Here is a 27158-nt window from a genome sequence, read left to right on the forward strand (position 1 = left end):
AAATATTTATTGTGGATGTCCAAGACACTGTGAGTCAGCTGCTTATAGAAAGTTCTGTTTTTATTGCAAAACTTGTACTGATTTTCCTGAATCTTGCCTCTGAGACACAAATACACATACAACATAGTTAATGAAGATTAAAATTAACACAGAAACAGAACTGAAACTGAAGTGAATTAAAGAATGAACAGCTTTTTGTATGTAGTGACAGTTAACTGTAAGAAGCTGCCTAGTGTCTTTACTAAGGCATCTTCCTTTATTCCCCAATGCAGTCTAACAAAGGGCATTTTAATGACAGAACAAAAGCTTCTACAGGTTTTATATAGTTTCAGGTGTTTGTTTCTTAACCACATTGTCCTTGTGGTTAACAGGAGACCATTCAAATTCCACTTAATATTGATTTTTAAAGGCGTGGCTGTCACTTTAGCTCACGTGATTGGCTTCCTCCAGCTGCTCAGCTGTTAACGGGTTAAATTTGTCCTGTTCTTATGTAAAACTTGTTGTGAGGGAACAAAGCCCTGTAATCGAAGTAGGAGTATTTTATAATCTATAGATGTGCAAGAGGGCACACTGTTAGTTACAAATAAATACTTATGAATAATTCATGACTGTTCTTTTTTAGAATGTAAAAAACGTTAATCATTGTTTTATTAATGCTTAAATGTTAATCAATCTTAAAAGACTGAGCCCATTAAAAATGGTAGAAACACCTCTTTTCCTTTAACTGTTCCTGTGCCTGTTAATTTCTCAAATATCAGTTGCCAGAAAAGCATAAGATCCCATTTGTTGTGTTCTCCATAATTGCGGTGTTTGCTCGCCCCTCCTCTCCTAATGTGCAGCTTTGTAAGAAAAACAAATTCCACGAAGAATTTAAGCTTGAAATGCAGGTTGAACTGAGAAATTATGAAGGATGATGTTGCAGTTGTTTCAAAGCAGGTGGGAGGGCCAAACGCCGAAGTCTCCGCAGGCTTCCCCCATTTTTTAAACACTGAATCATTTACAGCAGAGTGTGTGATTCACTTCGAAGCAGTGCTTCTCTTCCTCCCTCTTTCTGCCATGCTGCATCTCACCTTGAAGATGAATTATCGAACACTGAGTTCTTGACAAAACAGAGGTACAATTAACAGGCTGACTCACCGCACTGGCAGATACCTCACTAAAGTCCCGCACAGCACACATCTTTTGTTTCATCGCAGGGAGGGTGAGAGGCACATACCTAACAAACCGGCAGGCAGGGCGAGGCCGAGCCACATTCCCATGTCAGAGGAAGAAAAGAAACAAAGATGCTGCTGCAGAGTTGTCAAACCGATGATGTGGCCTTTATTGAGATCCAGTCCAAGGTAGGAAAACTCAATCAGCAACATACAGTACAGGTGCAGATCATGTGCCGCCTCGGATTGTGACAAAGAAGGGCTGAAATGAAGTTGTTGTTTTTTGCGCACTAATAAAATATTTCCAAGGGTCTGACCTCTGAGGCCAGATTTGGTTTTGAGCTGCATGTTTAAAACATAGCAAAGGGACGCATGAGCTGTTTTTCATGAACACCTGTAACACAAGATCAAGGCTGCTGCCCCACAGGAGCTTTGGCGCCTCCTGGTGGGCACACGGAGACTGAGGTGTCGAGATCTGCCAGTTTTCACTTTCAACTCACTCTGTTCAGGATTTTCTTTAAAACCACAGATGCTGCAGATGTTTTTTGCGTGTAAAAAATGGATATCTGATATAGGAATTACAGTACTGAGGTAAGCATTTACAACGCCTGCTCTGTTCTCAGGATATCAATGACTATTTACATTTTGAACAAACTGATTTGAAAGTGAAGTGACTTTCATTTCAGGAGAGCTTTTTACATGGAGATCAAAGCTTCAACAGTCGCTGTCTGAAACACAGTTTAGGCATCAGCACGGACACGGCGATGAAGACGATGAGGATGAACTCACACATAAACAGAAGTCCAAAGCAAAATCTGATAATCGTTTAGGGAAACATATTAATCATGCAGGCAGCACCAGGAATACAGTCTGTAGCTCGTCTGTAATGCATGTGAGTGAATCCACTTGTTTCCATTTCGCTTTTTTGTACAGGTTCAGTTCAGTTATTACAAAGAGCCTTCTTTCTAATATAACAACTAAGCAAATATAACAACCGCCTTTATGCAAATATAGATTTATAACTGCTAAATGTGCAATGCAAGTATACAAATGCTGACTGACACCAGTGACTTTGGGACTTCTTAGCTTCCGTCTGAAGGGTCGAGGTCTCAGAGCTCTGTCATCAGGAGCGCTCTCAGGATCTTCTCTCTGTCCACCCTAATTTCTTCTCCGCTGCAGACATGAACATATGATTTAACAGCTCTAAACTTGAACTTTTGTTTCTGCAACAAGGTGAAATATCATTTTCATAACAGAAAATAAAAACATTTTTACAACAGTAACTATGACAGAAACAACACAAAGTCTGCGTTACAAAGACAAAGATAAGAAGTTGTGTGGCAATTTAAGCTGTTCATACACAGATCATACACTCATCCGACGCTTTGTTAGGTACACCTTGCTAGCACCAGTTTTTACCTTCAGAGCTGCTTTAATTCTTCATGGCACAGAACAACAAGGTGCTGGAAACATTCTTTAGAGATTTTTAGGCCCACATGACATGATAGCATCGCGCTATTACTGCAGGATGTCAGCTTTACATCCATGATGTGACTCTCCTGTTCCATCACATTAAAAAGCTGCTCTATTGAACTGAGATCTGCTGATTGTGGAGGTCATTCGAGTGCAGCAAACTCATCGTCATGTTTAAGAAACCAGTTTGAGATGATTTGAGCTGTGGTGTGCTATCGTGCTGGAAGCGGACAGACACAGTAGCAACAGTCTTCAGGCTGTGGTGTTTAAATGATGCACAGATACCGTTGATATGAGCAGGATGGGTGGATGTTTTCATGTTGTTGTCAGAAATAGACCAGCAACATTTTTTCAATCTTCTATTTTCCAATTCTGGTGAGCCTGTGTGAACAGGAGCCTCACTTTCCTGTTCTTAGCTGAGTGGAACCTGGTGTGGTCTTCTGCCGCTGTAGCCTATCTGCTTCAAGGTTTGAGGTGTTGCGTGTTCAGAGATGCTTTTCTTGGTTGGAACAAGTGGTTATTTGAGTAACTATTTCCTTCCCACAGCTAAAAGCCAGTCTGGCTATTCTCCTCTGACTTCTATCAGCAGGACATTTTCACCCAGAGAATTTCCTCTTTTTCAGATCACTCTTTAAATCGTAGAGATGACTGTGTGGGAAAATCCCAGAAGATCTGCAGTTACTGGAACACTCAGACCAGCCTGTTACCAACAACCATGCCACCTTCTAAGTCACTTCTTCTCCATTTGGGGGCTCGGTTTGAGCTTCAAGAAGTCATCTTTAACATGTCCAAATGCTGCCACGTGATTGGCTGATTAGATATTTTGTTAATGTGCAGTTGAAAAGGTGTACCTAACAAAGTGGCCAGTGGGTGTATATCGTGTTAGATAACATGAACTTCATGTCATCTAAAGGCTGCAGGGAATGACTAATGAGCTAAACGTCTAATCAGCACGTTCATAAAAGGCTAACGTCGCCACAACAAGTCATGTGACTTTCAGTGAAGCCAGAGGCTGCGACTGCTTCTGATGGGACTTCTCATTATAGTTGATCAAGTTTGTGTCTCCAGTGTGATTAGTTATTGTACTTCTAATTTAATTTTTCTAGGTTATATTAATTTGTGGTGCATATTAAGTTGTGCAATATTATTTAATGTCGTTGCGTAATTGAGTTTATTATGTGATTGATTATTTAATTAGCACTTTATAATTTTATGTGAAACTTTTAAGTTGATTATTGTAGCACCTCATGAAAGGCAATTATAGTTCCTACTTGCTTGAGTCCATGGTAGGACTGCTTAGAGTGTAACGTGCCCTGAGTAACGTGGACTTTGGAGAAGAATGCGATGCTGGCTGTCTCGCCATGTTGCTGTTTATTATGGAAGCTACTTTAAAGAGAAGCTGTAGCCCACCAAACAACCACAGCCCACAGAGGCCACTACCACAGCAAGGTGGAGCATCAACCTTTCTATTACACCGTCATATTTGTATATATGGGCAAACAGATGAAGTCAGAAAATTAGACTTTTATTTAAGTGAGTTTTTACTGAATGTGTAGCTCAGCCTTCAAGCTTCTCTGTCACCTCCTAAAGAAATAAGCAGCTATTTCAGTCACATCAAATCATCTTATTGGTTTTGGAATTGCTGATGTGATTTTATTACACTGCATTATGTTTTATAAAGTGGTCAAAGCAGCCCAAATAAATGTAGAAAATTAAAGTAGCATGAAAGTGAACTGCCCCAAAATTTAACTTAACCTCTTCAGTGGAGGCTCGTTTTCAGTTCTAGGGTGCACGTGTTTATAAAACCATAAGTGGCGCCATTTTTTAAGCTGTACTGAAGGGGCCATCTCGAACTTCATTGACTGAAATGCAGATATTGTTTGTTATGCTCAGCTTCTGCTGCAGCTGTTAAAAAAATAAATCAGTGTCATTAGCTTATTATTGGTTTAAGGTTGCTATTTACACCCTAATAAATAAATATGTGGGTGAGTTTGTGTGCCTGTTTGTCTTTTGTGATGTCACTGTAATTCTGGGCTTTTAATGATTTCTTAGAACTGTTTGTTTTCCAGGGTGCAATGATTGTACAGCATATTTGGGGAATTGGATGCACAAGTTTAAATTTGCTTTTGGATTTTCTTAATCTACACAGAGTCCACAGTATACATAGAGGCTCAAATGTACCCACTAATATTTGGTTAAATTTCCATTTAGCAAGTTGCATCTCGACCAGACATTTTTGGCAGCCTCAACAAGCTCCTGGCATAATTCTGGCTCGATATTTAATCACTCTTCTTGGCAGAATCCATAGAGTTCATTTCCTGGAACAGATCTAGTCTACGAATTTTCAATCAGGTTGAGGTCAGGACTTTGGGAACGCCGTACCAGAAGCTTAATGTTGACCTGCTTTATCCATTCCAAACTAGTTTTGATGTGTGTTTGGGATCATTGTCCTGTTGGAACAAATAATCATCAAACTGTCTAGCTGTTGATTTGAGGTAAAGTTGTAGAATTTGGAGGTAGTCCACCTTCTTCATTATTCCATCCACTTTGCGATGGTACCACTGGGAGGGGAACAGCTACCGCTAACACCACTTCTTCCAGACCTTTGCAAAGTGGAGACACATCCGAATAACTTGTTCTTGTGTACAGCTGTTTGAACCGATGATCCTGAAATCTGCAGTTGTTTAGAAATGGCTCCAAGAGACCTTCACAGCTTGTTTAAATCCACTATTCTTCTCCTCAGATTCTCACTGAGTTGTTCTGAGTATTAGTCAGTCAATGAAACTACCAGTTGCAGTCAATCACGAGCAATAAGGACAAGTTAAAAGGTCTTGGCCTTGTGAAGTTAAAAGACATTGTAGAACCGTCGGCACCACTTATTACAAGATTTAAGTAAGTCTGTGTGAATTAGAGAAAATAATAAACTCAAACTTGTGCTGTATGCCTTATGCTCATTCCACTTTGGAAAAACAACAGCTCAAAGAAATTAAAAGCCCCAAATTATCATGACATTCATTCTCGTGATGAGTGGATGTAAACTTCTGACGATAACTGTAACAATACTGTAACAGGAAAAATAGTGAGATATTGTCTTGATATTTTTGAAATAATATCAAAAACTATTCTGGATCCAGAAGCTCAATTCATGCATGGCGTGGAGGGTCATTTCAGCACTGGTGGAGCTATGCAGTCTCGGACAGCTCTTGTTTACAGCTTTGACATGATGGAAATAAGATTTTTAATATTAGTCAGAGTTTTCCCAAATCTCACTCTGAAAATCCTCCTGTCTGCGTCACACGGTTCTTCACTTTGGCCTCACAGTTTAGCATCAGTTACTAACTGAAACAGGGGATTGTTTTTCATGTGCAAGCGTCAAACAAGAGCCTGAGGCTTCAATACAGCACTTGAGCAAACCAGCGCTGTATAAAAGTGTCCAAGAGAGAAGAGCGAGGAGGTGCGTTTACCTGTCATTATGGGCAGCAAGGTAAGGAACCAGGTGAGGAATGGAGCTACGGTAGTAAGAAGGGGAGAGATGAGGGGAGGGCGAAGGAGAGGGACAGCATGGACTACCCAGCTCCAGTGCTGGCATATTATCCCCCTGGAATACACATCAGTGTAGACACACACACACACACCACACACAGACAGACACACATAATTACAGATAATGCAGAGAGGTGTGGAAATAATCCCCCCATAAGTGGAGCATAGTGTACTACACAAAGACCTGTTTTAAAGGGTTTTTAAAGTGCCTGTGTGTGTGTGCATGTGCGAAGATGTGTGTTACCTGTGGGTAGATAGACGGCTGTATCTGTTTGTCCAATGAGCTGCTAGAGCCCGACTTTGCTGTACTCTGGGAGGAGATGGCTGCGAGTGCTTCAGGGAGATTATCTTCATCTTCATGGTTACTGATAAGCAACAAATGGAGAGACTATAAGTGGCTTACACGACCTGCAGATCGCTCTGAACAAGATGTCACTATCAAGGAGCAGAGATAGCACGGCTGCTGCTTCAAGTACTCTGTGGAGTATTCATTTTCCACTCACAGCAGGCGATCTGTACTTACAAGCTGAACTGCCGGACCAGCCGTTTCCTGCGGTTGGTGCTCGGGTTGGCTTTGGGCTGGAGCCTCTCTGGCGTCAGGTTGCGATCTTGCCTGTGGGGCGTCTTTTCTGCTGTCAGACTGGATGCCGCTGAGTCTTGGGAGGAGCTCTGATACCTGGAAATGAGAGCAGTTACTCAGGAGGGTAAGTTGTGTTGTGTTTTCAGAAAGAGGTCTAAACATGTTAAAGAGCTACTGGCCTCTCATTCAGGGTCTCAGTTGAGCTCTTCCCTCTGGGTGTTGTTGGGGCTTCTTTCTTTATTGTGGAGAAGAAATGCGTAGATATGCTGTTAGTGACACCGCCAAGTGCGCAGGATGTAGGTCAAATAGCTGAAGGAGAGCGTTATTTGGTACTCACTCTGAAGGCTGCCTCCATCTGGGCCTTGAGGATGTTACATTTGAGGTGGTCGGGGAGCATCGCTGGGGAAGCAGGAGGGTGCAGAGACTTTTCAGACAGCTGCTTCTCCTCTCCCTGCCGGGAGAACAAGGAGAGGTCAGGAGACTAAATCTCAGTGAGTAAACAGCGTGTGGGAAACGTGACTGACCTTGTTGTCGATGTTGATGTGCAGCGAAGGCCAGGGAGGAGAATCGCTTTCAGACTCCAAAGCCTTGAGCAGCGACTGAGAGATGTCGAACTCATCTGCAGGGAAGGGAGGAGCCTGACGTTCTGATTGAGACAAATTGTAATGAGAAAAAACAAACAACAAGTCACTTTTTTACTGTAAAGACACCACAGATGGTTTGACAAAGCAGGGATGGAAAATGACTATAATCTAAAAAGGTTTATAATTCAATTTACGCTGGCACAAGAGTTTGACTGTCCTTAATTTCACCACAATTTGATGGTATTATAAATGATTAACATCAATTTTGGCTGGGTGGGGGCTTTTTGGTGGCAGGTCAAAGAAAGTTTGAGAACCGTGAGATACTTTAAATCCATATTAATGTGTTTGCAGATGCTTCACAACTTACAAAAATGCCCTTAAACAACTGCACTTAAGTGAAGAGTGCAAACACAAGAAAAATTAGCAGTATTTAACCACGTTTACTTCACCTGTATCCTAGCTCACTACAGCAAAAGGCAACTGAATTATGTTTGATAATCTCAAAGCAGAAACCCAATTTAAAACTGCATTAGACACATTTAAAAACAACCAGAATCATCCCTCCTTCACTATTGAGGAGTAAGTTCAAAGTGTTTTCACCAAAAATCTCCACTTCGGTCTCGTGTGTCCAAAGGACGTTATTCCAGGAGTCTTGTAGACTTGCTGTCATGAACTTAAACATTTAACATGCTAACTGAGGCCTGTAGAGTCTGAGATGTAGCTCTTTGGATTTTTTTGTACATTGGACCTCGGGGTAAATTTTTCCAGGAATATCCACTCCTGGGTAGATTATGGTGAATAGTCCAAACCAGTAAACTGCCAAAACTTTATACAAGTGCTCAAACAACAGTTGCTTTAAGGTAAAGATCCTACATTAATACAAAGAAAACCCCCCCTGTGAGCAAGCACTTGGTGACATCCAGCTTTCATATCATGTGCATCTTTAAATCTGTTTTTACAAAGTTGAAATCAAACTCTGTCGCGCTGTAGTGGAAACATTACATCTCAAAGTCCTCAAAGTGAACCTCAAAAACAAAGAGAGCTGACAAACAGGCGGCACCGAGCATGAAAAGAAGCATCAGCGTGGCGTCTAGACACACCACAGATTTGTGCAGCCCAGCCTCAGGCTGACAGTACTCACTGTTCTTGGTGTGCGTGTGGCAGAGCGTGTCCTGGCTGTGTGTGTGCCGACGGTGGCGGTGGTGGATCTTGCCAGAATACGAGTTCTCGTTCTCCTCGACGCTAAACTGATGATCTGAAGCGAGCCCACTCAGCGGGAAACTGAAGATGGCACATGCAATCAAAACACAAACAACCCCCCCCCCAAACAAAATGCCACTTAAATATGACAAAAAGTGTAAGAACCGCAAATAAGTAATTATCGTGTAATAAATCCAAGCTCGTGACTTGAGTTTTTCACAGCAATGTAACCCTCCCTGTGTGGATGCTGAGCTGACTGTGTAACGCAAAACCAGAAGTGCAATTTCAACAGTACATTTGCTTTTCTACATGGTAAAGAAACACTGCTTTGGACCTAAAATGTGTGTAAAATTACATGTAATTTCTGTTAAATCTGTTATTGAATCATTTGTGTTACTTCATTAGTAGAGTACAAAGAACCATGTGGGGGTATTTATCAGTGGGAAAAGCTTTAAAGCTTATGAAAAATACAGTTAAAAGTCTAAAATTTACACTCGTATTACATCTTCCAAAGCCATCCAGTGGGCCAGATTGAATTCGTTTGCAGGCCGATTCTGATCCCGGGCCTTATGTTTGACACCTCTGGTGTAAGACAATGAAGGAATGGGCTTTGCAGTTTCTGCATTTTCACTCATAAACCCTTTATTTCAGAAGCAATACGGCAACAGTCCTAAAGGCATAATGTGATTCGAGTAAACATCAAAAGTAAAAGGCGACACACTATAACAGCAACACACCGGCCATGTCTTCTGTAAACACTTGGTTAATTTAGCAAATCCATAACCTGATGTAACATTAATATAATGTTTATTCATAAAAACAAAAACAAATATTCACTCTGAAAGCACAACACCACAAATGCAAGATTCAGCTTCATGTTTCTAAGTTCACACTGAAAACTATAAATTATACACAAAGCAGCTTAATCCCTAACCCAGCATTCACTAAGTGCAGGACTGGACCCCTTCCACCTGTTCAGGATCACTTTATTCAGCACTCACAACACTTTATTTCAAAAGTGAGTTTAAATAATTTAGATGCCACACGATTTACTGCAAACGAACAAAGAAACAAACACAAAAGCACTCTTAAAGGTAGATTTGAGATTTGAGCACAGCAACCATAATCACATAAAACATCCACAAGCAAAGCAAGGCACAAACGTATCACACCCAGTCCTATCTTTGTCTTATTTCTGTTCCACTGGCGTCTTTTTTTTTTTCTTAAATATGACGCTGAATGTCTGAATGGAAAGAGCAGAGTGTCTGAGAAATATAAGAGCTATGTCGACTGGGCATTTAGAGCCATAATTAAATAATAACAATATTAAAGTGCAACAAAATTAAAATATATCGTCTTATTTCAACAATTCCTAGCTTGTTTTTTGGCCTTTAGTTTACTTATATTTTAGCAAATTGCCACCTAATACAGCACCTAAAGTTACATTTAAGAGCTTCCTGTTTGAACGTCCCTGTGAGTGTACAGAAAACTAATCACATGTGATTATTTTCATAAGAAAATAAACTAAATTCTCAGGCACAATCTTGATTTTTATACAAGATGCTTTCGACATTATTTGAAAATATCCTCAAAAAGACTTTAAAAATGCACCACATTCTTGTTTTATCATTACAGAGGAGCAATTATGCCCATTTCCAGCTTCATGCATGACTTTGAGTTGAAAATAACCCTTATGTATCTTATACTGGACCTTGGTGCAGCTTCTCAGTTCATCCTGTTGGAATAAGGCTGTTTAGCTCATCTCTCTTTAATCCTATATTTTTCAAGCAATCAATTAAAAAAGAATAATAATAATTTATTTATTTAAACATCAGCAAATTAGCATTAGCAAACTCTTTTCCTGCAAAAATCGTATTTATCCGTTTCACTCTGTATTATTTCCCCGGTCATTTGTGCACAACCTGCAATGGCCCCACCAATCAGGAGGTTTCAACAGCAGGCAGGAACATCCGCTCTCGATTACATCACAGGGAAATAATATGGAAAAAAATCTGAGTGTTTTGAGCTGACTCATTTATAACTTTCTCTGTGTTTAATAAGAAAAATCCTCCATCGTAACATATAATCCGCAGCGCATATGAAAAAACACAAGGACAAACATAACAGGTCCCCTTTAAACGACAGGAGTGGTGCATTTTTAAATCCTGTAATTGCAGCTTTATTATTAAGATGAAGGCACACTGTGTCTAAAAGGATGTGATGATAAAAACTGAGCTATGACCCGCAGAATGAGTAAACTGTAACGATCAGAGGTGTAGAGGCTCTTTACCTCGATCGCCTTCGTGATCTGTGTCACCGCTGCGTAACCACAATAAATAACTTCAAGTCCCCTCACCCGATGTCTTTGCACAGCTCTCCCTCCACGTGACCCCCTTGAACATTATAAACCTCCATCCTGCTCGATAAAGTCCTTTGCACTTGATGGGGGTGTGTGGTTTTTTTGCTTTTTTTCTAGTATGCAGACACTGAAACACATGAGATGATGTGACAAATGGATGAAGATGTGGGACATTTCACGAGGATGAACGGAGACAGCTCCGTCACCGGAGCGTCTCTCTTTGGGGGTTGCCAGTCTGTGCCAGTGTGAGTTTTGAAATAGATTCCTGGGTTAAGAGGGAGGTCAAAGTTCGGTCATGACCTTATCCCTGTTAACCACAGCCACGGATCCTTTGGCGATGCTGCTCTTTCGCTCCGGGACGGGGGGAACGATGGACACCGGACTCTCAGCCTCAAAGGAAGGCCTGAACGGTTGATGGAGGAACGCACACACGGATGGAGGCAGACGAGACACACAGGAAGACAAACAAACATATGAGGTGTAAGAGGGACATGAAATGTGATGAAAAACAGAGCATGTGGACACATCCTGAAGCTCTTCAACAATCCTGTCCTTTGTCTCTTACCTGTGAGGTGGTGTGTGTCTGGAGGGCTGCAGGTAAACTGAGGAAGTGAGCGTGGGGTGGGGTGGATGCCAGGGCTCGTGACCAATGGGAATGTTGTGTTGGTACTGGAGAGGATCGAAGAGATGCTCAAATTAAGCGTCGCTACTGGGACAAAGCACACCGCTTTCTGCTGCTTGTGTTAGTTTTTGAAAAGTGGGTTAACTGAGGTCGCTTACCTGATGCAGACTTGGATTGGGGCTGGCGTGAGAGCTGTGGAGGAAAAAGCAGCGATATCAGATCTGTATCATAACTCGTTTTTAAAGCAGCTGCATATATATTACTTCAGAGTGCACTGCACAAGTAAACCCTCTCAAAAGCAACAACTTCTCTTTTACAAAGGGCTGTTTCTGTGTTAAGATTAGCCAGGCCGTTAGGTGGATTAAGGTCAAGGTTAGGGGAGGAGGAATGAATGCAATAATCTGAAAGTGCATGCGTGCATTATTTATGTCTGTGTCTGTTTTACCTGATGTGTGGAGGCTTGGCTGGTGAAATCGCAACTGACAGAGAGAGAGATACAAGGTCAATTAGAGCAGAAAAATACAGAAGTCAAAAGCAGAGCTGCGGTTTGTCTGTGTGTGTCTGTGTGCAATTTTTCAAATGCCCTCTCTGGTCTAACTGTGCCGTTCAGTCTGGCCTCTCTGCAGACACGTTATTACTCCAATGCTGAGCCGTTACCAACACTCAACTCTCGGTTCATTCGTATTCCGGGGCTGGGTGACGAATCCAAATCCAATACATAAAAGGTGTTTGGACGTCAATACCGACAGTCTCAAGGTAAATACAGTTTGCAGTGCGCATTTGATCATTTATGTGCGATAGATTAAAGTGAGCTGCAGGCTGCTGGACCTTTGAAGCCTCTGCAGCTCACAGAAGGTGGGAATTATGGAGGAGTGAAGAGTACAGCAGGTGCTTTTGTGACGCTTAAATCTAACAACCTAGAGTTTCTGAGCACTTTCTTTAGAAAAGAAACCCGGGCTGCTTTTAAGCCTATTGAACTTGTCAAATTATCACTTAGCATTGGACAATTTTTTAAAAGAACAGCCCTTGAAAAAAAAGAAAAAAAGAGGGGGTCCACTTTTCCTTTCCTCTGAAAAATAAAACAATATGTTCAACAGTTATTCTTTGCAGCAATTTTTACATTTTAAAGCCGAAAACATGCTGAACTAAAACAGCGCAGAGCCTTCATAACAACGCTCACAGCCACATAAAACACAAATCAGGCGCTGATACTCAGTCGTGTTTTGTATGAGCAGATAAAACTCACCTTTGCCCAGCGACTGTGTGCGGGACGGGTAGCGCCTGCTCGGCCTTCTCTCGAATGTGCTGGCCCTCCTCAGTCTGCCTCCATGAGTGGCCTGGTACTCTGTTTTCCCACTGAGACAAACACACAGCAAAAACGGGTGAAGAGTGGAAATGATTATTACTAAAAGCACCGACAGTAATGTCAAAGTGCAACTGAGCTGCAGTCTGACCGAATTCATGCAGTTCATCAGAGGAGACTTAAATGGAGTTTCTAGATGATTATTCCTTTTGGTGCAAATGACGATAAATGGATGATAAATTGAAAAAAGTTCAGGCTTACACCTTTAATTAAATTTGCTTAACCAAAGTTTTCATCAATTGTTTAGAATTAAGAGCCGTTTTTATGCACAGTCCTGTGTTTACAGAGACACACTTTACTGCTTGTTTGTGGGACTTTCTGCTTCAGTTTTGTATTTAATAAATGAAAAGCTTGACCAACTTTGGCTTTATAAACTCTTGGGTTGGTTTTGCAGTATGCTTTGGGTTGTTATACGTTTCCGCTGTTTTACAGCATTTAGCTGACAATGAGCAGAGAGTGTAGACACTGTAGTTTTAAAATTCACCGTGTTGGTGTACAGAGGCAAAACTACCAAAAAAAAAGATGACACTGTCCAAAAACATTTGGACCTGACTGTATAACACTAAACATCCTCTGACAGCTGATGTCCTTCCACCTTAAAAAAAATTAAGACCTGGACCACGTACAGGGGAGACCCATTCCTAACACAGATTAAGCATTAACAATGTTTACTGCGTAATTAAAAAAATAAAATAAAGTCAGAAGTTTGATTTCACTTTAACTAGACTTAAAAAAAAATATCAGCTGCAGAAATGTAATAATCATTTTAAATGTAAGTCCTGCAGTTACTATCAACATAAAATAAGCATTTTCCCTAATCCCAGAGTGTCCCCTGACTTAATTTTAAGAACCACTGACACAGAAATCGCTCTCAGTCTGAGCAGTTTCACATGGATTTCTTTTAAACTGACATAAACTTTCTAACGTGCTTATCTCAAAATTTCTATAATGAAAACTCTGAATGAAGACTTAAAGTTGGCACCGGTATGATTGTTATGTCAGACTGCATTACACACAGTTCCACTGTTCCTGTTTTTACTTCCACCACCTGTTACACAAGTGTTTTTTTTTTTTTTTTATCCACAGAGTGCTTTTACAATGCTGTGATTTAGCTGCTCTGACAAATGACAGGAAGTGCCCTTCAAGTGAGAGAATTTGCTTTGACCATGTCTGATAATAGTCGCAAGAAAACAAACAATATAAAGGGAATATCTCAGTCACCATAGGAACAGATCCGTGTAACCATAGATACCCTGTAACCATAGATACAAAGGCTCTGTTTTATGTGACACATTACTCCCCATATGCTGCTAACGAGTGCTGGCCACAACTACCTGAGAGTGCCAGCTTCTATTATCCCCCTTCAGCAAGTCAATTAGACACTGCTCAGAGGAGGCGAGACTCCGTCGCTGCTCTCTACCTGAATCTGAAGCGGGACCCGAGTCGCGTGAAGTCACTGCGGCCGGCCCTGCCTGCCGTCGGCTGGCGCAGGCGAAAGAAAGCGTGACTTTCCACGGCACACTTCCACAGGTGTTTGCAGCTCCTGGCGCTGGCCAGCTCGAACACGAAGGTGTGCTCCTGCTCCCGACCCTACACAACAGAGAATAACCATAATAGCCTGAGAGATGACTGCGCGCGGGCACGGCATGCAACGTGAAGACACAAACCTGATCGTCGTCCTCCACCACCACCAACGTGAGTCGACTCCTTTTGAAGTCCAGCCGAGTGATTTTGGGCCTGTGCAACACACCAAGACGCACGGATGAATGACAAACCCACAAAGAGACACAACAGTTTGAGTGTAAGTACAAGTGAGGGACAGGTGATGAGAGGATGCAGTATGAAACATCGGCTCCTCGCAGAGTGATTTTGGATTTCTTTTCACTTCCCAAACCCCATCCTGCCCCTTGGCAAACATATACTCAGCTCTCAGTAGCTCTCTTTTTTCCTGGCATGCCCTTCCTTCAAAGTTTACACAGTCCACACCCTCCACCCAGGCTGAGCAGGTGCCCCACTTTATGTTTTATCACTTATGCCACATTTTGATTGGCTCTAGGTTGTAAATGTTGACACATGCCTCTCCAGAAACACGTGGTTCAAAAAGAGATGAAACTCAAATTCAATTAGCAGAAGAATAGCAGCAGACAGAAGAAGTAACAGTTTAAACAGTTACTGCTTTTTTTTTTTACTTGCCAGAAGAGATAAATAATTAATTTTCGTGAACAAACTCTTGTGTCTGTTTATTTTTCTGTCATCAATTACATTCATTCAACATGTAACTACATATTAAAACATCAGCTCTTTGTGAGATTCCCTTTTCCAGTTTCATTGTTTTCTGTGTGTTCTGTGCAAAAGTCTTGAGTCAGCTCTTATTTTTTTTTTTTTTTTTATAGTTTGCTTCCAAGGAGTCAGACGTGTTTCTAATTTTCAAAGCAGTGGCGAGTAATAGTTCTCCAGGTCTTTCTGAAGGTCTTTCAGGGGTTTTCTTTGGACATTGGCTTCTTCTTCACTTATTTTCAGTCCAGTTCTTGTTCCTGACAATTTTCAGAGGAATGCTTTTCTGTTATTTGTTAATCCACTCAACACTGACCTATGAGTCATTCAAGCATAACAGCGGCACCTCACTCAAGGAATGAACCAGTGTTGTGTCTTAACATCACAGTCAAAACACTGGTTTATCCTGAAGAACCAATTTTAAATGGTATCTTTAGGCATCTTTAAGCCCCCCCCCCCACACACACACACACACACACATACACACATACACATCTCTTTAGTTTCTTTAGTTTAACTTTTTGAAAATGAAAAAGATAACACAGTTTCACAGGCATAAACAAGGTGATTCCCGAAGAGCTATTAGATGAAATCTTGGCATATCTCAGCATGGAGTCCAAGGTGAGAATACCCTACAAACAGAATCTGAAAGTAGATCGGTAAAATAGGAAAAAGATCCAGCAAAGACCTGACACAGGACCTGAGAAATGCTCCTGGAGCTCCAGTTGATACATCTACTGTTCATTAAACAGAAATGGTGTCAATGAAGGGTGGCTGTCAAAAAAAGTCATTCTTAAAGGAAGTGAAACGGGGAGAGAAGGCTGAGGTACGCCAAAATACACTAGAACTGGAGTTAATTAATCAGTGGCAACAGGTCTGATGGAGTGAGCAATCCAAACATGAAGTTTTTGGGTTAAAAACATCGTCAGTGTGTATAAAGGAGGTCAGTAGAGAGGTACAACTGTGAGCATCTACATTCATCTGTGAAACACGGTGGAGGCTCCGTCATGGCTTGGAGCTGCATTTCAGACAGTGGTGTTGGGGTTCTTGTCAAAAACTGATTAAATTATGAACAAACAAAAGTAGCATCAAATTTTAAGACACCCTGCATTACTATCTGGGAAGCATCTGATTGGCAACAGCTTCATATTGCAACATGACAGTGATCACAAACACACTGCCAGTGCAGCAAAACATGCACAATGAAACAATATCAGTCATGCACTGGCCTCACCAGAGTTCAGGTATAACATTATTGAAGCTGTGTGGGATCATTTTGACATAGAACACAACAAAAGGCTGCCATCATCCAAAGAAGAGCTTTGAATGTCCTTAAAGAGGCCTGGAGAACGATTCCCAAAGACTACTTTTACAAAGTTGTAAGGAGAGCCCAGACTGTGTGTGAATAGTAAAGGTGATCATACCAAACACTGACGTTTCTATAATTCTGCAACAGAACTGTCCAGACTCTGTTTTTGCCTCGAAAACTGTACTTCCGATGATATTTGCAAGTGTTTCAATAAACAGCTGCACATATTTCCCCTTTTTCTATCCAAACACAGAGAAATGAGGAGTGACTCAAGACTTTGGCACAGTACTGTGAGAAATTACTGGATTGTTTTTAGTTGTTAGGTATTTGCTTACTGAGAATGTGGAAAAAATAAATGGTCCTTCATGGATTTCCAGAGCCTAGGGTGACACCTCAAACCATCTTATTTCGCTCAGGTGAGTTTAAACTGCCAAATTCTCCTAATCTAAATTTGCAATGACACAGTTATAAAAGTAAAGGCAAAAACACAGAAACACTTCCTTTTTGAGATATTCATGTTTTGCAAATAAGCAACAAGAATTATTACTTATGAAGGCAGAATAATGAATAAACAAAACTATCAGTAAGGTTAGGAATTTTGGAAATGTACGGTCTTCCTACATTCACGGAGTTTGTAAGGAAACTCTAATGTTCACTGCTTGTGTTTTCTTACATTTTTGTGTTAAAATCATTTACATAAGAAATGTAAATAAGCACGTTTCAGGAAACACAAGAAGAGAGTTGTGCTCTTACCAAAAGAAAAGTCCGATTTTGGTGACCCCCTCATATACCAAGATGCCAGTTGGAGTGAGACCCAGTGCATATTCTCCTCCATCTCTGCCCTGCGGACGAACAAGCACACATTTATTTCTAACACACCTGAACTTCAGTGTCACACAAAAACCGATACTGGTGTTAATAAAACACACTCACGCACCTTGACAAAGTGCATATCTACTCCGTAAAGTTCCAGCCACTTGCATTTGTTGAGAAAAGAAATCTCTGCTTGAGAAGGGCTCTTTCCCCTGAGGAAATAAAAGCAGACACCACGGTGAGTTTTCACAACAAAAATACCGCTCGCTCCATCACCTGAAGCCCCGGCCACTTTATTTGGCAGCTCAGTCGAAAAAAAAAGGAGAAAACTATCAAAATCGACGCTTGCCGCGTGACCTCTGCTGGAGATTGGTGTTAGTTCTGAGGGAGACGCTCAGTGAGTAACTGTCTGTCTGCATCCTGATTCAGTCTTTGTGTGTAGGCATGACTCAGTGAACTCGGTCTGTCCTTGCGTGGCTGAGTCGGCCCAGTGAAGTGCGGCGTACGTGTATGTAATCTAATCCGAGATGGGAGCAATCAGTGCACTGCTGGGTTAAATACTGCCCGGAATCAATCAAGACCCTCCGGGGATTAATCCCATAATCCTTCACACAGACCAGCGATAGCCAGGCCCGAGGAGGAGAGCACAGAGGGACGGTGAAATCAGACACCCGGTCAGTGAAAACGTTGGTGCTGAAAGGCTGCAGCAGAATGACTTCCTTTGCTGCTCAGTGCTCAACTTTTTGCCCCACTTGTTCCATCCAGCGAGGAGAGAAACCAGCTCAGGTCAACTGGATGCCCTCCAGTAAGCTGCTTTGACACAGCAGAGGTATTGTGGTAACTGGTGCAAAAAAAATGTTTACGTGTCCTGGGTTTTAGTTTTAGAAGGTCCCAAATTTAAGATGACTAGAAACACAGCAGGCTCCTCACCTGAGAGTCAGCCACTGGTTGAAGATGTCTGCCTCCATCGCCGCGCTCTGTCTGGGTGTGAAACGAAACTCCGACACCAGCTCGGGAGAGTGCTCCAAGGGGTCGCAGTCTCCCAGCTCACCTGCGTACAGATAATTCAAGTACACATGCACAGACGCACATCAGGTGAGCAGCATTCAGACCTTCGCTTACAAACAAAGCTTTAGTTAATGAATAGAAAGCAACAACACAATAAATTGCTACAGACTCAGCTGGTCTGGTTAGGCCAGTAGCTTGTAGTGACTATTGTTAGCAAGCTTTATATAGACACTGGCTTTATTGCCATTACCGAGTAAATTAGAGGTGCGACTTTCACTTAATTGCATGACCATCCCAGTAAAAAAAACAAACAACAACAACAATAACTACAACAAAACCAAAAAACCCAACAAAAAACCCCCCAAAACCCAACAAAACCAAAAGTATTTACAAGAAAAAATCTCAGACATATCAGAAACATTTGCGTGTTTTTTTTGTCATGGAGCCAACCAAATCACGCCTCAGGCATCATGTGGTAAACAGGATGTGCCACACGTACACAACAGCCATCGCCTCCTCTGAGCAGTTCCAGTTCATTTATGGTTATAATTTCCTTTAGTTTGATTTTCATTGAACACCCATAACACACTGCAGCTGTTTTTTTCACCTCTTATAAAAATTTGGGACTTTAATTTTGGAGGTTCTGGGTCATGAAATGCATATTTTTGTGTCCAAGTGCATCATTCCTGTTTAAAATCCCTTAGTCTGGTCACGACTTGCACAAGTTGATTCTATAAAGTGTCATCTTTTAAATATAACTAATAACTAATTTTAGAGCTTTAAATAAAATCAATCATTTAATTACGTTGCATTTCTTGCAGCTGCAGCACTCGACTAACTGGTTTTTGCCGCCTGACTTTTGGAACCATTTTCAGTTTCAACAGGCTGTTGCTTGGACACCTATATTAACTTTTGCATTTGGAACCAAAAGCACCATTTTTAAAAGATTTATTCATTTATTTATTTATTTTTACATTGGTTGTGCCACCTGACTTGGAAAGTGCACCTGCCTGCATAATAGATAAGTTTCCTATCCAGTTTAAGAGAGAGCTACAAGCCTTTTCAGACAGCCACATAGAGTCCAAGGGGTCCTCTGTATAATTAAATATCACTTTCACTACTATTACTTCAAAATAAAATGTTTATGGTTGTGCTACCCTGGCATTTGAGAAGATACAAACTGCTGGACAAAATGGTTTTAATTATCTCAGCAGCTTTTAAACTGTTGGTATTTATACATTTTGGTTATTTTATCAATAAAAAGTGTATATTGAGTAGTTTATTTTGAAATTATTAGCATTTAAACACCATTTTTAATAGCCTTCTTAGTCTTTTCATTTTTAAACAGACAAATGTGCCGCCTGCCAGTTTAGAGTATTAGAAACCAAAATATAAAAACATATAGATTATGCCATAATATTATTAATTACCCTGCAAATGGATTCAAATTAAGAAAGTTTTTTGATTTATTTTACAAAGTAATGACGCACAGATGCAAAAATATGAACATATGCAAATATTCTTACCTAAAATGACCCTGGTATGCCTGTGGTGCTGTTACACTGTGGATTACTCCACAGACTTTACTCCACAGTTTGCTGATTAGTCTTTTTTGAGAGCGCTCATCAATATGGAATACTAATATTAACTGATTTTACCTAATGGCTCGCTCCCACTAGCTTAAAATTAGGACGGTAACCTCATTGTGACGAGAAAAAAAAATAGTGGTTGCCTGGTAACCACACTGAATTTTTTTTGCTTATCAGTAATCAATTGCACAAACCTGTGGAGACCACTTTAGATTGCAGGGTGACTGCACAGGTGGGAGGCAATCTGTCTCCAAACAATTGCAGTCTGACTAAGACTGATTCCTAATCAAGTAACAGCTGTCTAATTTATAAAAAGCAAGATTACAAACACGCTGCAATCAATCTGAGTCACTCTGAGCTGATGAGCTCAGTCTCTTTTTAATAAAGGGACGTCACTATTGGCAGAGGGACGCCTGTTTCACATCCTTGAGGTTCTCGTTGGACTTAATGTGAATTTTTGTGAAACTAGACGACGACAGATTGCAGCAAATTGACAATTCTGGCATTTTGGTTTCAATGCATTATCACAAAATGATAATTGAATATACTGAATTTAGCAGAGTGACTGCATCTTATTGCCGTTTAATCGTCCTCCAGACGCACCACAGTCGCTTTGAAGACAGCGACTGACTACGAGTGGTCATAGATTAATCGCCGTCTTTGAAGCAACCGTTTGAAAAGCAATAAAATCACAAGTTTGTCGCACACAGTCACAGTAGTTTTGGCAAAACTGCTCCAACCGCTCTTTCCCCTTCTGTAGGTGTAACATGGAATATTTGAGTTTATTAGTTTCCGTGAAAAAGCTTTGGCATCTGAGAGGAGAGGTCAGGCACCTGGAGGGACTGGAGCCACAAAATCATTCTGAGCTTAGTGTAATACTGTTCTCAGGGTCTCTGCTGATTCATATCATAGATATCAAAGTAAACACAAGTGCATTATGCCACAAATAAATAGCAGTTTTCCTATCACAGTGAAATAAATGGATATTAATGGCTTTGCACTCAGTCCAAATCAATCTAACAGGTTACACCGGGGTTTGGAAAACTGTTAACACTATGAGTAATAACTGATGAGGTTCTCGGAGAACATAAATCTCTGCTTAAGAGTAAAAATAAACACTGAAAGTGAGTTTCCAAAGTCTACTTACTTTGTAAACAAAATGCCGCAAGCTCTATAGCCACATCATACGGACATTTCAACCTGGAGAGAGAAAGAGAGATGCTGATGGTGAGCGTTTTCTAGTGCGAGTGACACACTGCATGAAATCAAAACCACTGTCCTGCCCATGGTGCGATGTGTACTCGTTATCATGTGTCAGAGAGACATAAAAGTGGCTGAATGCCCTACGCTGTGTGTGCGTGAGCATGTCAAGGAGGAGAGGCGCAACCCTTTTGCTAAAATAAGCAGCCCTCTGCTGTTCTTGATCTTGAGCTTTATAATAGAGCTGGACTCCAGGGATCCATGGCCCAGATAGAGGCAGGAGGAGGGAGATGGGGAACACACTGTCTGAAGTGTGTGTTTGTGCAGGCAGGTCTGTGTTTGTGAGTCAGAAGCAGATGCCACTGTGCACAAGTCTCCCAAACTCCAGTGTAGGTGACCTGTGTGCGTGCCGCTACAGGTGAGTGTGTTTACTCCAGTTTTAATGCTGCTGATGAGAGCCGGATGGCCTCATAAATGGAGAGGAAGTACCTACAAATGACTTGTGACTTAACAATGAGCTGAGCTAACCGAAAAAGGAGTGGCAACAGTTTTTCTCACCTTCTCTACATTAAAGAAAATATTCACAAAATATTCAGCTGTTCCTGTGTAAAGAGAACAATACCTTAGTAGGTAAACCTGTTAAACTGCTTGCAAGTATCTAATGAGCCAATCACATGGCAGCAACTCAGTGCACTTAGGGATGTATGACAAAAGACCTGCTGAAGTTCAAACTGAGCATCAGAATGGGGAAGAAATGTGACTTAAGTGACTTTCAGAGCAGAGGGGAATGGTGAGACTGGTACGAGATGACTAGAAGGCAACAGTAACTCCAGTAACTAAGAGGAAATGGAGAAGAGCATCTCTGAATGCACAACACATCGAACCTTGAAGCAGATGGGCTACAGCAACAGAAGACTGCACCAGATGTGATTTCTGTCAGTTAAGACCAGAAAACCGAGGTTATAATCCTTTTCAGGCTCCCACAAAAAGTGTCGCCTGATCCGATGGGTCAGAATTTGGCGTAAACAACATGAAAGCATGGATCCATCCTGCTTTTTATTTATGGTTCATTCTTATTGACCGTATCCATCATTTCTTGATGACACTGTACTTTTCCTCTGGTCTCACCAGGATGACACACCATGTGACAAAGGTTACCCCTCACCAGATCTCAATCCAACAGAGCACCTTTGAGATGTGGTGGAACAGGAGCTTTATATCAAATCTGCAGCATGTGTGACACCATCATGTCAATATGGACCAAAAATCTCTGAGGAATCTTTCCAGCACCTTGTTGAATCTGTGCCATGGGGATCCCAACCTGACACTAACGAGGTGTCCTTAATATGTCATGCATGTGTGTGTGTGTGCGTCTGTGGGTTTATTTGGAATTATTTGTGTGCACAAACTGTGACGATGAAACTTACTTGTCAGACAGAATGTCTTGTCGAAGCTGCAACACAAACAGATACCTGTCGGCGAACAAAACCGCAAAACAAACAAGTGAGACTCTCGCCCGAAGACAACATAAATCAATTGATGTATCAAAGGCTGCTCCTCATGTCTGACACATAATTTGTTTTAACAAGTCTCTGTCCTTGATTTGAATCTGCCCATAGCAGCAAAGTAATTAGCCCCACGTCCCCTTTGGACCTTTACACCAGGCTCAAGAGAAAACCGTGTGTGTGTGTATGTGTGTGTGTGTGTGTGTGTGTGTGTGTGTGTGTGTGTGTGTGTGTGTGTGTGTGTGTGTGTGTGTGTGTGTGTGTGTATTTTTACCTTGTAAATTCCTCACGCAGGTTATTTGGCTCTGAAGAGTAAAACTTCACCCTGAAGAACAGCTTGTACGGCGGACCGTCTGAGAGAAAGATAAAAAGATATGCGAGTGTGACAGAAAGGGACGAGGCCGGAGAATAATTCAATCAAATAAAATCTTCTCAGAATTTATTTCATACGTTTAGTCTCGTCGTCTTTTCATCTGCTGCATCCATCACTGCCACGAGGTCCGAAATCTTTTCATCTCCCAATTTGCTTCAACCTACTTTCATATTTCTTCCCTGCTTCCCTTCCACATTGATCAGAGTTACTTTCAGGCTACAGACCTACCACCCTGTGAATAAACGACCGGCCGACAGGTACAACATCCATCTCCCCACCTCCCGTGAACCATTCAGCCCCCTGTTACAAGCTGGTGAGCAAACAAGGCTACGGCTCCTAATGCACATAGTAATCACTGTGTCAACATTTGATAATGCTCCACCTGCTCCCCACTCACCTGCTACCACATGCGCATACAGCGCACTGCACATTTTCCTACACACATGCAAATAGTCCTAATTAGAAAAACAGCCCGAGGCGACCTGAGCTTACCTCGGATCTGCTTCTTTATAGGCTTGGACATATCCAACCAGTGCTAAGAGAGAGAGCGACACAAAGAATAGAGAGGTGAGAATGATTTTCATCAGCTTGCTTTCCACATTGATGGACGTGAGAGCTTGTTACTCACTGAAACTTGATCCATGTCCATGAACTGCAATCCAAAGTACTCTGTCTCAACCAAATCTATGTGATACATGATCTGGTCGAAAAGGTCCTGGCCTTTGGACTTGCTCTGGGAAAAGCAAAAGTAGAACACAGGAGGAGAAATTAGTTATTTCTTACACTCTCTCTCCTGTCGTGTTGAGCGGATCTTCCATGGTGGATCGATTTAAAATTGAGTTGGGGGCGTCAACCTGTTAGCACAGTCTTAAAAGTGAATTAGAAACAGGCCTGGTGATCACATTGGGAGTAGAAATGACTTTTACTGGACGTGTAAGTGGGTGTAGGTGTGTGTGTCCAGGTCAAAATGAGAAGGACAAGCCCCACGGGGAAAGGCCCTTATTGAGGCCTTTCATATAAACACACAACCAAGAAAATGAGTCGGTGCACCTAAGCACAAACTGCAGCCGTTTGCCGTTAAATTTATCAGAGCATTTTACGAGCATCCCCGGATGAAGACCTAACCCTGGTCTGACCCACATAAAACACAGTGGGTGTGTAGGAAGATGACAGCCTTGTACTTTGGATCCTGATAACCAGCCTAAACTTCCTGGTGGGTGTATGAATGTGTGAGGAAATCAGTGGTATTAAAGGATTGGGGACAGAAAGAAAAGCTCCTGTCCATTCTCTCTGCAGCGTGCATCGTTTACAGGGGCTGACTGTGACCTCCATCAAGAGGACGTGCAATCACGCGCCTCGCAGAGTCACGCGCAGCGAGGTGAACAGCTCGTTCTTCCTGTTGTCTCCGGGCCTACACTCAGTTTCAGGTGACACACTGAAAGGCCTCATTAGTTGAATTTCAGCCCTGTTCAGCGCACTTGTAGGAACAACAAGAGCACATGAACAAACTTGTTCCAACACACCTGTGACTAAGCCGGCAGCTCGTCGAGCCATGTGTCATTTTCAACTGTAATGCCTTGGCAAAAGCGGCGGCTTTGTGTTGGAGCTGTAATCTCGCCGCAGGACGAGAGAAAGGCTCTCCACGCCACAATGCAACGGCCGAGCGTTTCGGAGGTGACGCACGCACGCAACAGCTTCGCTGACACACGCAACCTTGAAAATGAAAACATCTTATGAGAAGCCACTTACGCACACACGGGCCCACACGCTCGCTCATCATCCCACCTACCCCCTCGCACAGCTCGTAGCACTCGTCTGTGACACAGAGTCCCCACAGTGGTAAATCAGATCAGGGAGTCGGGGAATAGAGAGAAAGGAGAAGAAGGTGATGGATGGAGAGAGACAGAGGGAGGTGGAGGATGCACAGGAGGGAAAGAACAGGAGAAGAGTGAGGAGGCAGAGTGTGAAAGAGTAAAATGATGAGCAAGGGAGCAGGCAGCAGAGGGAGTGTAAAAGGAGATTAGGAGGGAGAATGGCACAGGGGAGGGAAGGTGGGGGAAAGCGGAGATTGCTTGAGGAAGATCAGATACAAGCAAATAGAGAGAAAAGAAAGTGAAAGGAAGATGTGCAAAAGAGCAAACAGGAGGGGGCAGCTTCAGCTCTGAGTTAGTTAAGAGTTCCCAACAGTCAGAATGGGGAAGCAATGCGATGAATCGGATGATCATAACACCATCTGGAGCTGCAACCACTCACTGTACAAGAAGAGACGTGCTCACAGATACGCACATAAATACTACAGGGACTGAAACTTTGGTAAAAGGGTCTGTGCCAAAATCCAAAGAAGTGCAGAGTGCACTGTTTTCAGTTCGAACCGAGGGCACGACTAATGATAAGGTTATTCTGTGGTCATGTTTTTTGTATTGTGTAGTGAAAAGTGCCAAAAACAATGCCCCACATTCCAACATGAGGTCTCAGAGCTTCTCATTTCCTTGACCCCTGTGAAGTCTAAATCCAACAGAAGTCACCAGGAGCCTGAAAAGAAATCAAAGTGTCTTCACGTTTATTTGGGCAGTTAATTAAACTGAGGGGAGATAAACAAAAAAAAAAAATCTTGCTCTCCCCCTCATGGATTAATCAGCAAGACTAATTGCCCGGGTCCTAATTTGTACTGCATGCCTGTTAGACAAACAGAGAGGTAAAAGGCTGTAATAAATACTCAGTTTTACACGTCCTCTAACTACAACTGGGCTCGTTAAATTTCAGGACAGGAAATCTGCCTCGCGTTTCTTATTTTTTTTTGCAAGGATCCCCAGGAAGATCCACAAAGACCCCACGACAGAGGAGGTGGGGGGAATACACAACTGATGTGCCTTGCCACTTGAGCCACTCACGGGCAATTCCACATTGACATCCGAGCCGTCCAACAGCAGGACCCGACAGGTGATGGTGGTCCTCGCCGTCCCGGCGGCCGGGATGTGAACCGACGATCCCCCGGTGACCACGGCAGGCGCGTGGACGACCTGCTGCTGGTGGGCCAGGAGCAGGGGGTTCCCGGATACCCCTCCTGCCCCCCCTCCTCCTCCTCCTTTAGCGTCCCGCTCATCCCTCTCCCTCTGCTGGAAGCGGCTCAGGGAGCGGCGGCTGAACGTCCGGCGCAGAAAGCCCATCATCTTCTTGATCCACGATGAGAGGAGGTCCGCGCCGCGTCCGTGAAAACTGCTCCGCAAAACAGTCGCTGCAGCCGGGGTCCTGTCACTGCTGCCTCCTTCACCACCTCCTCCTCCTCCTCCCCGGGGCGAGGAGTCACTCAGCAGGCACGGAGGAGACTTCAGGGCTGCCGATCAGTCCTCGGGCTGGATGTCGGCAGCAGGGGGGGACTCCAGCCGCATACTAATGAAACTACCACAGATCGACCACCGAGCAGCCAACCAGTTGATTTCCAATCATCCAGCCCTGTGTGAACGACAGGAGTCGCGGAAATACAAGCAGCCCTCCTCCTCTTCCTCCCCCTGTCCTGTCCTCTCCCGTGCACCTGCCTCCTGCTTCGCTCGCTGTTGCGCACCGACTCTAAAATCCCGGAGAAATCCCGTCCGACGCTCCGCAGTGGGGACCCCTGAGTCACAAGGGGCCGAGGGGGGAGGAGGGAAGTCTCACCACCTCTGGACCGGACTTGACCCGGCGGCGGTCGCTACTGATTATTCCCACCGGCGAAGCGAAACTAGTCTACCTCACAGGTAAAAGTCAACCAGCGAGAACTGGACAAACAGCGTGATCTGCGCCTGCGTAAAAACACAGCACATAACAAACTTCTGTTCCTCCCGACTGGCCGACCCATCAACACCGGCGAACCAGCGCCACCTGTCTGCCATGGACGCGCCAGGGCTGGGAATAAATCAGAGCAGATCATTACGCGGTTTCCAAGGTGGGGTCCGCGGTGCTCCAGGGGGGGCCTTCTACAGCATAATGATGATGATTTATAACCCTCTGCTCTTCAGAGTCCTACCCACCGCTTTACAAGTAATTCAATAACAGTTTCAATCAAACTTTATTAGTGCAGCATCTGTCATGCAGTGTAATGTGACTCCAAAGTGCTTCACACACCCAACAGATGCAAACAAGTTACACATTATGAGACTGACGCACGCAAAAAGTACAAATAAGAGATCAGATCTGTAAAGAGCCAGTGGCATTACACGCCTTCCATCACGCTTT

The 27158-nt window shown here is 42.8% G+C and overlaps 2 protein-coding genes across 2 annotated transcripts; both read right to left on the reverse strand.

The window, feature by feature from the left end:
* Positions 1-42: 42 nt before the first annotated feature.
* Positions 43-10946, reverse strand: LOC120442648 (band 4.1-like protein 4B). The gene is made up of 9 exons (XM_039619527.1): positions 10888-10946; positions 8473-8612; positions 7272-7393; positions 7085-7198; positions 6927-6982; positions 6691-6843; positions 6412-6532; positions 6089-6222; positions 43-2324 (listed from the first exon to the last, which is right to left on the reverse strand). Exons 1-9 carry the CDS (start codon positions 10944-10946, stop codon positions 2261-2263), a joined length of 963 nt encoding a protein of 320 aa, XP_039475461.1. The 3' UTR covers positions 43-2260.
* On the reverse strand, positions 9322-26793 carry LOC116331332 (band 4.1-like protein 4B). Its single transcript, XM_039618969.1, has 16 exons — positions 25838-26793; positions 23575-23679; positions 23439-23481; positions 22848-22926; positions 22496-22540; positions 21016-21068; positions 18202-18322; positions 17396-17483; positions 17212-17300; positions 14543-14612; positions 14296-14465; positions 12759-12868; positions 11958-11991; positions 11671-11704; positions 11456-11559; positions 9322-11293 (listed from the first exon to the last, which is right to left on the reverse strand). The coding sequence occupies exons 1-16, from the start codon at positions 26114-26116 to the stop codon at positions 11173-11175; spliced, it is 1545 nt and encodes a 514-aa protein (XP_039474903.1). The 5' UTR covers positions 26117-26793; the 3' UTR covers positions 9322-11172.
* Between the last annotated feature and the right edge of the window lie 365 nt (positions 26794-27158).

The sequence above is a fragment of the Oreochromis aureus genome, linkage group 11 (genome assembly GCF_013358895.1).
Source record: "Oreochromis aureus strain Israel breed Guangdong linkage group 11, ZZ_aureus, whole genome shotgun sequence".
Taxonomy (NCBI): domain Eukaryota; kingdom Metazoa; phylum Chordata; class Actinopteri; order Cichliformes; family Cichlidae; genus Oreochromis; species Oreochromis aureus.